The sequence below is a fragment of the Osmerus mordax genome, chromosome 17 (assembly GCF_038355195.1).
Source record: "Osmerus mordax isolate fOsmMor3 chromosome 17, fOsmMor3.pri, whole genome shotgun sequence".
Lineage (NCBI taxonomy): Eukaryota > Metazoa > Chordata > Actinopteri > Osmeriformes > Osmeridae > Osmerus > Osmerus mordax.
This window is the reverse complement of record NC_090066.1, coordinates 7,059,754-7,072,167: the sequence shown is the minus strand read 5'-3', so window position 1 is coordinate 7,072,167 and position 12,414 is coordinate 7,059,754. Positions and strand designations below refer to the sequence as shown.

General features: G+C 42.0%; 1 protein-coding gene across 1 annotated transcript; it reads right to left on the bottom strand.

Moving 5' to 3' along the window:
• Nucleotides 1-8,870: 8,870 nt before the first annotated feature.
• On the bottom strand, nt 8,871-12,414 carry ccdc107 (coiled-coil domain containing 107). Its single transcript, XM_067254625.1, has 6 exons — nt 12,199-12,414; nt 11,644-11,873; nt 11,274-11,346; nt 11,071-11,161; nt 10,756-10,865; nt 8,871-10,488 (listed from the first exon to the last, which is right to left on the bottom strand). Exons 1-6 carry the CDS (start codon nt 12,335-12,337, stop codon nt 10,115-10,117), a joined length of 1,017 nt encoding a protein of 338 aa, XP_067110726.1. The 5' UTR covers nt 12,338-12,414; the 3' UTR covers nt 8,871-10,114.

Below are 12,414 nucleotides of genomic sequence, written 5' to 3'. Positions count from 1 at the left end.
AGCTGTTGTATCAAGTGAATTAAAGTCCCTATTTAAAGCCTCCCCTTTGTTGTTATAGTACCTATTATAGATATAAATTCCAGATTATTGTTCTGTGCATACAGCAGATAAACGACAATATGTCCAAAAGATGCCTACATATCTGGATGGGATACTGTCAATGTTTAAACACGGCATTGTAATTTTGTTATTATTTAGTTATTAAACAAGCCCGTCTTAGCATATGTGTGGAAGCCAGGAGAAAGTCCACAGCGTTAACTAGTTTCCCAGACAGCCTGAGCTACACAAACTCTCTGAATGAGAGGATACACCGCACAGCTTGTCAACAGTGTAAAATATTGGCTTTGATGTCTGGAAAACCCTCCGTTGTGAGCATGCCAACTGTGACAGCCTCGTCTTGTTTAACCTCAAAATGACTTCAGCTATTAGGAGCACTACCCTGCAAATGTCAGCCTCCACTGCAGTACGAAGAGATTTAATTTTTCTGTTTCCGGATGTTTGCTGTGCAGTCATTTGAAAAGGTAATGGACTTACTCTCAGGAGCTTCCAGGGGTAATGGGAGTATGAACTTGTCTCCAAGTTTCCTAACAGCATGGTAAGATGTACACAAATGCAATACACTTGAACTGAGTTGAGGGGAAAAGACCCTTTAATATCTCCAGGATTACAAAAACTGATTCATAAGACACCAAAACAGAAATTATATACAAAATTCACACCAAAAAAAGAATGTGGGGGGACTATTAAACACATGTGGTGTGTGTGTGTGTGTGTGTGTGTGTGTGTGTGTGTGTGTGTGTGTGTGTGTGTGTGTGTGTGTGTGTGTGTGTGTGTGTGTGAGGGTCTGAATTTGTGTGTGTTTTTGCGTACCACCACAACCACACTCTGTAGGCAAGGATGTCTTATTCAACCCGTAAGAAGTTGGGGCCAATTATGGGGGAAGGTTTCCATGCCGACGAGTCAGTCACTTACTATAAAAAGACAATGGTGTGTTACTTTACATAATTCCAGTCACTTCGGATTTTCCAGTCAGCTTCTCGGGACTGAATTTGTTACTGAAGGCTTTTTTAAGACTTTTCTAACATTGGAGATATTCTAATACTATGGAGTTCATACCTTTACACAAACTGCCTCACAGCATGGTTAGGAATTACACCAGTTGGAGATGCTCTACTAAATTAAGATACAGTAACTGTGTATATCCACTACAACAAACATTATGAACAATGCTTTATAATTAGCCTTATAATTGCCTCCTATTTGATGAGTATTGGGCTGCCTGTTGTCAACATTAACACCTGTGGAAAAGGAATTTATCAACTTAAGTTAATGCAGAACACAAATGTTGTGACCCGCTGAACAGTACAGAATTGACAGAAGACTTTCTCGGAACTCCAAGACAGACATGTAGTATGGTGTGGAACCTGCCCCTGTCTCGGAGGAATTTACAGTAGACTTTGGTTACGACTGTGTTCGTCTGTAGTCATTCATTTGTAACTTGTGGCTATTTGCTGAAAGCCAACAACAGAAAAATCGAATGACACCAATAGTGTAAAATATACTATTCCATTTTCTATATTGGAATATTGAGAGGTCTTAGGTTTTTTTGCTTCACAAATCAATACATGTTCATACAGAGGGCTCTTTCTGAGAGCAGCTTTCACTGAATGAACCACAGCGATCATTTACATCAGACAATGAATTGTGAGGACAATGAATTTTTTTATTTTATTCCTTCCCATTATCACTTTTAACAGCTGTCCATGTGCTTTCTCCCCCTCCTTCTCTCGTTGTGGTGTTTGAAACGCCATCCAGGAGGGACCTGTTGTGTTTACATAGCTGGAGAGGGAGGAGGGAGAGAGAGAAAGAGAAAGAGAGAAAGAGAGAGGGAGAAAGAGAGAGACAGAGGTCTTCCATCTATCCAGCAGGTGTTTTTCATCCCCATAATTATGGAAATATGCTAATGTAATCACAGCTTGCTTGGCAAATGGAGAAGTTAGAAGCTGTTCTGCATGGTAATAATTATGTGATCATTCTGTCAATGCGATTCTATTAAGATTGTACAGTAACATCAAAAGTCTGGGTAAATTACATGCATTTCCTAAGGGGCATATTGACACACAAACAAAAAGGGCTCCAAGGCCACCTGTCTTCTGCTTGACAGTGTCAGGTTACAGTCATACAAGTTAAAGCCCTTCAATATCAGATTGCTTATTTACAGGAAACTTAGAGCATTATTCTAGCTGCTATACTTACTGGAAGGCTGCGGATGGTTTATTGTTACTTTCCAGTTTATTTGTCATTTGCAACAAGTTTATGTTCATTGGAATTCTTGGCCCTGCTCCTCTCAAACGTTTTCCATTCAGATCTACCACACAGATGACACAGACTAACTTTATATTTAAATCACCTTCAATATATATATATAATTTAACTGCTTCAATAGTTGACCCAATATTGGATTATGTAAGGCCAATACAAGACGACAGCATACAACAAATCTCTCCCTTTAACACACTGAATGTTCAATAAAACGCCAGGAGATGTTGCTGAGGGAAGATCATTGGCTGCACTGTATTTATTTAATATTGTATTTCCTGTTTTGCTTAGTCTGAGTTAAGATTAATTTATAGCAGAGGAAAGTGCCATGCAATCACTAGTATAGTCATGATTGTACTAGACCCCATGACTAATAAAGCACTTCATCAAAGTGTTCTCAATGAGGCTATTTTTAGCACCAACAAGTGATTCATATCTGAGAAGGAGCCTGACCTTGCACGCTCTGCAATTGAACTTTGGAATAATTGAATCTGAGTAAGTAAGAAAAGTTTGTTTGATTTAATGGCATGCTTACCTTTATTTATCATCAGAATTAGGATCTCTCTGAATGCTGCAGCCATGCGTATTAGAATAGAGCAGTTTGCTCCAAACAAATTTCGAGGATGAGCAAATCATATAGATGGAAAATATTAATCAAATGCTGGTGTCAGGCTCCTAGATGTGATATAATGAACCAATCGATGTTCAACAGAGGAGCTGGGCAGATTAGGCACAATCAATTTGAAAAATTACTTATTCATTTTGTTTAACACAAACTCAGACACAGACGTACACGCAGACACACATCCACGAGAGGCACACACATCCACACACAGAGACACTGACACACACACACATCCACACACAGAGACACTGACACACACACACACATCCACACACAGGCAAAGACACTAACACACGCACACACAGACCCGCACACAAATACACCCGTTCACACGTACACACACGGACACAATTATTGTGCCAGTACTTTTCTCTGCCAAACCTGTTTCAGATGTTCTATATTACATCAATGAACGCAGTAGCTGTGTTAACCCTACTCTCTATCCGTCACTTGACTGGCCCACTCACACTGTAATAGCGCGGCACTTTGAAATACAGGAGGCATTCACAGAAACCAATGTCTCTCATTACTCCAGTAATGGGATATTTTATGAATTCACTGTAATGGATCCAATGACATATATGGGGTTGCATTGCATTTTTATTACGTTTGTATTAAGATATGCTGTGTTTGGCAGGTCTGTTGGAAGCTCTGGTGGGGGCTGTTAGAGTCCCAAGATCTAGCTCATTGCAAATGTTAACTTTTTTTTCTCCCCCTGGTGAGAATAAAGTTGTCACTTCTCTCTCTTTCCTTCTCTCCTTCTCTGTTTTATCTCTCTGTACTTCTCTGCACCTCAACCACGTATTTTGTCATTGAGGCATGGCATACGCGCGTCCTTCATATGTTGCCATGTAGAAACCTGGAGTCTTCCTATAGGTTGTGTTGCGGTGACACAGAGCTGTGACTTACATCCCACCTCACATATGTGGATGTGTTACAATTACCTAGCCTAATGACATTGACATTTCCGTCCCATCGGCATGACCTCCACATCCTGGAATGTCCTGGAAAACCAATAACATGCTGAGCATGCTAAGGAGATTCAGACTATTTCCTTAATCTCACTTTTCCATTGTTTAGTTTGTCTATTTCAATACTTTTTCTAAACCATCAACATGTCTTAGTGTACAAGTCAATGCTGTTTTATGTTTTGAGTGCAAAATTATCCAGCATTCCAATGGGAAACTTCAGCTATTATAATTAATTAGACATAAGATCCCCAGAGAGGCCCACCATGCCTTAGAGCTGATTGGTGGAAGCCCAGTGATGTCACAGATGAGGAACCTACGGGCCAGAGCTAATGTTTGCCTGTGCAGCATTGATAAGCTAATCCTGGGAACCCCAATTCAAGCTGAGCCAAACTTAAAAATAGCAGACTATTTAAAGTCTCAGGTTTTTCCAAATCTGCCATTCTGGAATCAAAACAACGGACTTTCAATGACAAATCCTACACAGGAAATCTTACTCTACCATTCCTAGAATAGAGTCATAGAATCCCAAGTGACCTGTGATTTCAGACGCAAAGGGGGAGTCCCCTAAAGATAGGTCGTGTTAAATATAGTTAATGTGATTAAGCGTCCTCTTCCCTGTTGGCCATCTCCCCTGACTTTGTTATACCGTTATCACAGCTCCAGAGGGATTCTGCCTGTATTTCCAGCGTGACAAATTGTCTTAACAAATTACTGTTTTTAGAACTGTCCAACTAGGTTACATCCTTATTATCTCATCCGTGAAAGATAAGAGCAATTTAATCTCTGCAAAAGAAAAGTCTCATCATTCTGGACCTGAGGTTCAAATCTAGAAACCTTAAAGAAGCTGACTATGATGTGACCGCATGAAATCAAATGTTTTCGTGGACCTGCATGCTCTACCTGGGGGATAGTAACTGATGTAGATTAAGCGTACAGTCCAGTAAAGCTTCAGTACACACAGTCCAGTACAGCTTCAGTACACACAGTCCAGTAAAGCTTCAGTACACACAGTCCAGTACAGCTTCAGTACACACAGTCCAGTAAAGCTTCAGTACACACAGTCCAGTACAGCTTCAGTACACACAGTCCAGTAAAGCTTCAGTACACACAGTCCAGTAAAGCTAGAGTACAAACAGTCCAGTACAGCTTCAGTACACACAGTCCAGTACAGCTTCAGTACACAGTACAGTACAGCTACAATACAGTCAGCTTATTTGCATCTGCGAAAAGAATAACATGTAAATACAACTTGATTAGGTCTCCAATACGTCCCATCCATGGATGTAATGGGATATTTCACAGCATCTCAGCAACATCCAAAACAAGTCACTCCTTCTTGAATTAAACTCAACTCAGTTGGTTTATCTATTTGAGAATTTATGACTCAATATTCAATGGTTGTCAGTGGAGTTGAATAGGTATTGGATGTGTACATAAAAGTAGCATTTCAAATTATTTTCTTTGTTTTAGTGTTGTAAAAACCTATAAATATTGCTGATGTTTTACTCATGCTTTTATACTTCTACAATCAGAATTTGCTGAAATGTAGTGACAGAGAAAAAAGATCCTGGTTCAGCAGTTTCAGCTTGTGTGTCATGGAAACTTCCAGTGGATGTCTTTATCAGACAATCCTATCTGACAAGCAGACAGAAATGTCTTTGACAGCTATGTAAGGACAGTGACCTGATCAGAGCACACACAACAAACCCTCTAGGTCTCTTCAACAACACATCATCTCTCTCTCTCTTCTCTCTCTCCCCTCTCATTCACTTATGTCAGAGAAACCAAAATTAGCGTTCAGCTTCAGTTTTTCACAACATCACTGAAGAAGACAGGTTAGCCCTTTCAACAGTCTCTGAACTCTGGTTTAAGGGAATGCTGCATTGACCAAAAAAGGTCAACATTACAGTAAGAGAAGTATTTGACTGTATTACCCCTTCAGTACAGCATTGATCCTCAGGTGAAAGGTGATCAAATGTGAAGGGATTACGGAGAAGACTGAAGAAAATATTTCCTCTGGGCAGCAGCATAGAGCACTCTTAACCAGAGTTTCATTACCCAACATCCAGGGCCGTAGGTTTGGGTTGCAAATTGGTGGGGACAAACCTTTTTCTATCACCCTATTTGCCAACACTACCCCTGCTCTGGTCTAAGTAGTTGTGGGGGTGTTTAAATCATCTCTTGTCATAGGTAGGGACCTATCCTTACCGTCTGCCCCTAATCCGTGCGTGCTAGCCAAGATGTTGTCCCTTTGAGCCGTGCCTGGAAAACACAAGCTGTTCCTTGACTCTGATTACCAAAATAATGTTAGAACTATACAATTCAAATCCTTGAATTTCTGCTGCACTTTATATTTGTATGTCACTTTCATTAAAAGCGTCTGCTTACATTAATCTAATGTAAAGTAAACGTAAACCTACACCTATGCCCAACATAAGTGGTGTGAGAGAGTTGTGTGGTGACATACGGGACAGTGCAACCTTCGCCTTAAAGGGCAGCAAAGGGGTTAATAGAGAACCAATTGGTCGGAGCCCCTCTGTGCCTCTAGGTTGAGTGACATCTCTAAACCCCAGTATCCGGACCAGGGCTGCGAGCACGCGTGACTCAGCACATTAATGAGATCCCACTTATCTCTGAGGCCAGCATCTCTGCCACAGTGTCAGTACAGGTAATACACCAAGAAGTGTGACTGAGTGAGCGATGGAGACTTAGTGATCCTGGTTGCTTGACATCTTTGGTCAGGAAAGATCTGGAAACTGTGTTGAAGCGGTTTCAATGAGACACCCTAATGGTTTTGACATACATCCTTCACAGAAGAAAAACCAAATAGCAAAGGAGTCCATTTGGGGTGCCTCATCCATCAATGATTTACAGAGACACACCATTTGCATGCAAATGGGGCCTCTTCCCTCACTCAAATGGTCACCTAATAATGTTCGAGAAGCAATCCATCATCCGCAGGGCTTTTTTCATGTCCTATCTGGAGATGTCTGTCATGGGAGCCCTATCTATTGTCCCTGATGGGAGAGAATGACTGTGGTATGTCAGAACCCTGATCATCATAAATGTTCTCAGACACATACACACAGACACACCCGCATGCACACGGATGGAACCGCATGCACACGGATGGAACCGCATGCACACGGACGGAACCACATGCACACGGACGGACACACATTCTCCAGCTCAACGTCACCACGAATGCGTCTCTGCATACATGTGCCATCATGTCTTTTGCTTGCTTCAAATCAGTGCAGTTATGTCGTATGCTGCTTTACCCTTGTATGGAAATAGTCGTGCACAGCCTTGACATGGTTGGCAACAAAATGGACACCCACGTTACATTTCTTGCCAATGGCAACATAGCTGAACAAAAAGGCATGAAAAGATGTGTGTTATAATTTGTCAATGGAAAGCAGGAAGAGAAACCAATGGCAACAAGGTATTTGCGTTGGGCTTCTTAACCCACTCAGAACATTGCTTTATTCTTAGATCTAATCCACAACACTGATGTGCAATGACGTTGGAAGTGCTATCATTTTACGTTTACTTTCTGTATATTCCTTTAACTCTATCACAACTGCACACACACACAAGCACTTGTGCACCGACACATACATGTACACAATACACGCACACATAACACATTTACACACACTATATATCAAACAAACATGCCACCGACACGCATACTTTGTGTAAATGTAAGATCATTTATTACAGATATTACAGTTATACTGTATCTTTTTTTTATTACAAGGACAGTGTCGATTACCCCCATTTATCTTCACCTTACCTTCTTCATCTTCAACTTAGTCTTCATCATCTTCACCTTCTTAACCATCATTTAACCCTTCATCATTTCCACCTACTTCACTTTCATCTTTACCTTCTTCATCTTCACCTTTCCTCCCTGCAATGTCATGCACCCAGGGAACATGTTTGGCTTTAATGTTCTGGGATGGAAATTCTAAACTGCATGTGTGTTCTGTTCTGGAACAGGCGTGCTTCTCTCCTCAGTGTTCTCCATTGTCCTTCAGTGTCACCCAGATTAACTCGGACCGAAGCACCATAATGAAGGGTCTGGGAGTTCTGTTGTTAAACTTGTGTTATCCCACGCATGGCTGAATTTCTGAACACAGCTCCCCAGCAAAGGAAACTGTTACACTTGTAACACAGCAAAAATGTGTATGATCTTTATCTATCTGTCACCTTCGTATTAGCCCTTGTGCTTCCTTCGGGTCACATGACCCAAAGGTTCACAACAAACCATCGTTGTGTTTACCCAATTTTACCCAATACAAAAACAAATAAATAGCATTTTCTTTTAACCTTCGCAATGTGGGGGGTCTGAGACAGCCCGACAGTTAAAATTAAATTCCTCACTTTGTTTTTGTATGCGGTAAATTGTCGCAATACGACGGTGGGTCACAATGACTGATGGGTCAGAATGACCCGAAGATAACACAAAGGTTAAGCTGCATCAACAACAACAAAAAACTGGTTAATGTAGGTTAGAAAGTGTTGCCTTCACATGCATGATTAGGCACATTGTCAAACTCCAGAAATAATAATATAAATGGTATGTTTTACATGACAACATCAAATGTCAGACTGTCCACAAGCGTTTGACATGAGTGAAAGCAAAGAGCAAGGCCTTAAAGTTGTATTGAACTCATCCTGTGTACAGAACTCCAGTTCACTTGTTTTCATAGTCCCTGAAGCAAGAAAATACTCTTCCTGCACCATCTGCTGGATGCTAGTAATCATTACAGACGGCTGTAGTTTGTTTTCTTTCCCTTAAAACATTTTTTTTAAGGTGGAGCAGGTTTCAATAAGTCATCTGTAGGATGTGAACCCCAAACATGGATGAACATTTATTTTAAGAAGGGGGGGGGAATAAATAGATGTACAGTATTTTGCCTCTAAGGAAAAACATAAAAAGAGCAAAGGCAGCCACACATCACAACTTTATTTTCTAGTAAGGCATGGAACATGTGCTCCTTCGCTTCAGTTTCCCTCGACGCACAGTATTCATCACACAGCATGAATACACAGGAAACAGGTACACAAAATAAATTATTTCAAAGGATGTTGAGCTCACCACAATTTAAAAAAACAACTATGTACAATGCGTTGAAATTTAAAATATCAGCTTATGTACTTTTTTGTAAGGTTAAGATTGGAATCTGGAAGTATAGTATTGGTTATTGATTGCTTGACATAAATCCTTCAATATTACAAACACTTCACAGTTTTTCCTCACTTGCGCTAGCCTCAGGGCTAACTGTGATGCCCAATCGAAAATCTCACAATGAGACTATATCAACCTGAAGACTTCATCAGAGGACTTTTTATAAAAATCTACTGTAAATATGAAACAGTATATGCAGAACAGGACAATATATAGCGCAAACCGATCAATGGATGTGTATAAATCAAATGTTTTCCGTCTAAACGGGATTCTTTCAAACAAAGAAGTTCCAAAAACAAACATTTACAAGCCATTTAAAGCATCAAATTCATGAGTCTATCCTGATTGTCACTCGTTTCCCTCTAAAACAATCTGAACACATTCATCACTAGAACACACATCCTACCACAAAACTATTTTGGTAGGAAAACAGAAACATGCATAAAATATTGGAAACCACATAACACATGCCACAAGACAAACTGCTCAACTAGATTCTGTCTACTGAGGCTGTCGTGTTTTAAGTAGTGTGGACTATTCTATGGCGTGCAAATCTGCATAAAATGTAACAGTGAGGTTTTGGAGTCTTGCATTAGCTATGAAGGACAACAGGGTCCTATGAACTTACAGAACATCCGCAAACCATGAGTCAATGAAACAGAGAACCAGCAGCACAGGTAAAGCCACGCTGACAGGTGGTCACTAACGAGAAAGCTTTAGAAGAAGGTCAAAGGTCGGGTGACGCACACAAACCTAAGACCTGAAATTCACTGGCAATTGTCATAGCTAGGGTAAAGTTTAGCTGTACAAAGCTATTAAATGCATACAAACAGGGCAATGACACACCAGCACACACATTGTCTTGACACAAGTTATAACTAGCTGTATTGCTCGTGCTTTTTTTCAATGAAAAAGCAATCCTGATAAATGACTGTAGTGCTATTTAAAAGAATATAAATCATTTGTTGAACTTGTGTACGGTTTGAAAGATGTCTGGATCGTTCATTCTGGTCTGTTGCGTCGTCTGAGACCAGACGGTTCTTCTGCAAAGTTCTGAACAGGCCCCATGTCCTCAATGTTGGTGTCAGAGGAACACTCTAAAGATGGCATGAGCTCCCTATCGTCCATGTTCTCCTCATCTCCCTCTGCCACCTCCTCCTCTCCCTCCAGCTTTTCCAGCTGGCGTTCCTCCTCTCCCTCCGCGCGTGTCTCCTTCGTCTCCAGCGCTGAGGGTTGTGGATGGAGGGGAGGCTCCCCTGCCCTCTCCTCTCCGGCGCCATCTTGTGGCTTGGTCACGGAGGTGTGCTCCTTAGGTAAGGATTCATGGGCTGCCAGTGATTCTATCAGGTCGTCCAGGTTCTTCTCGCAGGAAGGTTCTAAGGGGGGTGGGGGTGGGGGGGGGGGTCAGCAAGAACGGGTTGGAAACTCAGATCGACCGTCCTTTAGGTTTACACTCCAACCCCAATCCGGCACACCCTATTCTGATCATTAGTTGAATGACAAATGGAACCATCTTTGGTACAACCGGGGTTGGGAGTAGAAAAAAACTTACAAGAAGGTTCATCTCCAAGAGCAAGGTGGGACAGATTTGGGTTAAGGGGAAACACTCATGGAGGTGCAGAAGAAGTGCGAGAGGACGTTACCTTCGATGTTCAGAGGAGGACAGTCCATGCCCCTCTTCTTCATCAGGTGGCGTATGGTCTGGAGCTGAGACATGATCTCGTTCTTCTGCTCCTGTGCCACAGACTTCACACTGAGGACAGCACAAGGAAAAGGGAGGACAGTGTTTTGTTTGTTTTTTACCATAGGAGTACAGACCACATCGAAATCACAAAGGCTGGGCCTGGAATGTGTAAGCAAACGCTTGTCATTGTAGGTACATACACCTGTTTGAGGTTCCAGGATGTTTGTGTGTGTGTGTGCGCGTGTGTGAGAGTAAAAGTGTGCCTGTGTGTTACCAGTTTGTCAGTGGGTCCAGCTGGGTGAGGATAGAGTTGAGCATCTTCTCGGTTTGGGCCAGTCGTTGCTCCAGCTCGGTAAGCTGGCTCTCTATGGAAATCGAACAAAGCCACGCTTATGCAAAGCTCTCGTCTCTGTCAGCTTCGTACACAAAAGATGAGTCAACACCACCCTGTGATGCATCGGAGCACACACCACCCACCTGTCTCCTCTGATTTCTTGGCTCCTTTGGCAACCTTGTTTTTCTGGATATTGGTGTCATCTGCAGACTTGATCTATAGAGGGAGAGACACAGTGACACAGCCTGTCCATCAGTATCATTACCTGCTCGTGTCATTAATGACATTGATTACCGGTATACAGTGTGAAATAGACGCTTTAGCTCTTCCTGTGTGTGTGTGTGTGTGTGTGTGTGTGTGTGTGTGTGTGTGTGTGTGTGTGTGTGTGTGTGTGTGTGTGTGTGTGTGTGTGTGTGTGTGTGTGTGTGCGTGCGTGCGTGCGTGCGTGCGTGCGTGCGTGCGTGCGAAAGATTTCCCTCCCAGTAGTCAATGCAATGATTTCAAATGCATTACCTTCAGAAACTTGTAAGCTGCAAACAAGCCCACTCCAATAGCATACAGAGGCATCAGTGTGAACACATAGCCCTTGTTGCTGTTAGGTTTGTACTTGTCACTCTTCATCTCCTGCTCCATCATCATCTTCATCTGTTGCATGTTCTCGAGTGTCTGAGCTTTGGAGCCAGGGGGGGTCTTCATGCTCACGGGCTGTCCTCTCACGGCTCCTGGCCCGGGACCTGGGCCAGCTGCAGCGCACCACATTCACGGAGGAAACCCAAGTGTTCAGGTACACGGCGGACGATAGAGATAGGCACAATTTGCACAGTACGACATTTTCAATCACACTTTCAAAGGTTGCTGATATTTAAATGGGTGCCTCAAAAACAAATCAGTGAAGATTCTCATTATCATTGAATTATAATTAAAATGCATTGCACTGTTTCGTCTGTTAGACATGTGCTGCCTCTAGTAGTAACCATAGCCTACACTTCAGTCATGACATTTTATATCAGATTAACGCTTAGTGTTGTCATATTAGTATCCCATTGACCATACACGCTACCCAGCTACCTTTTCTGTTGTATCTTGGATCAAACGCTTTATCTTTCGATCCAGTTGTTCCAACGCCAAACATTCTTGGCAAAACTACAAAAGCAAATAGCACAACCGTGAATGCGACCACGACTTGCTGTGATGATGACAAAACCATCCTTCAGCGACAGTAAAACGGCAGTAATCCCAAGAACAGTGACGTGTATGACGGGCTGGCTTGAACTAAATTTAAAT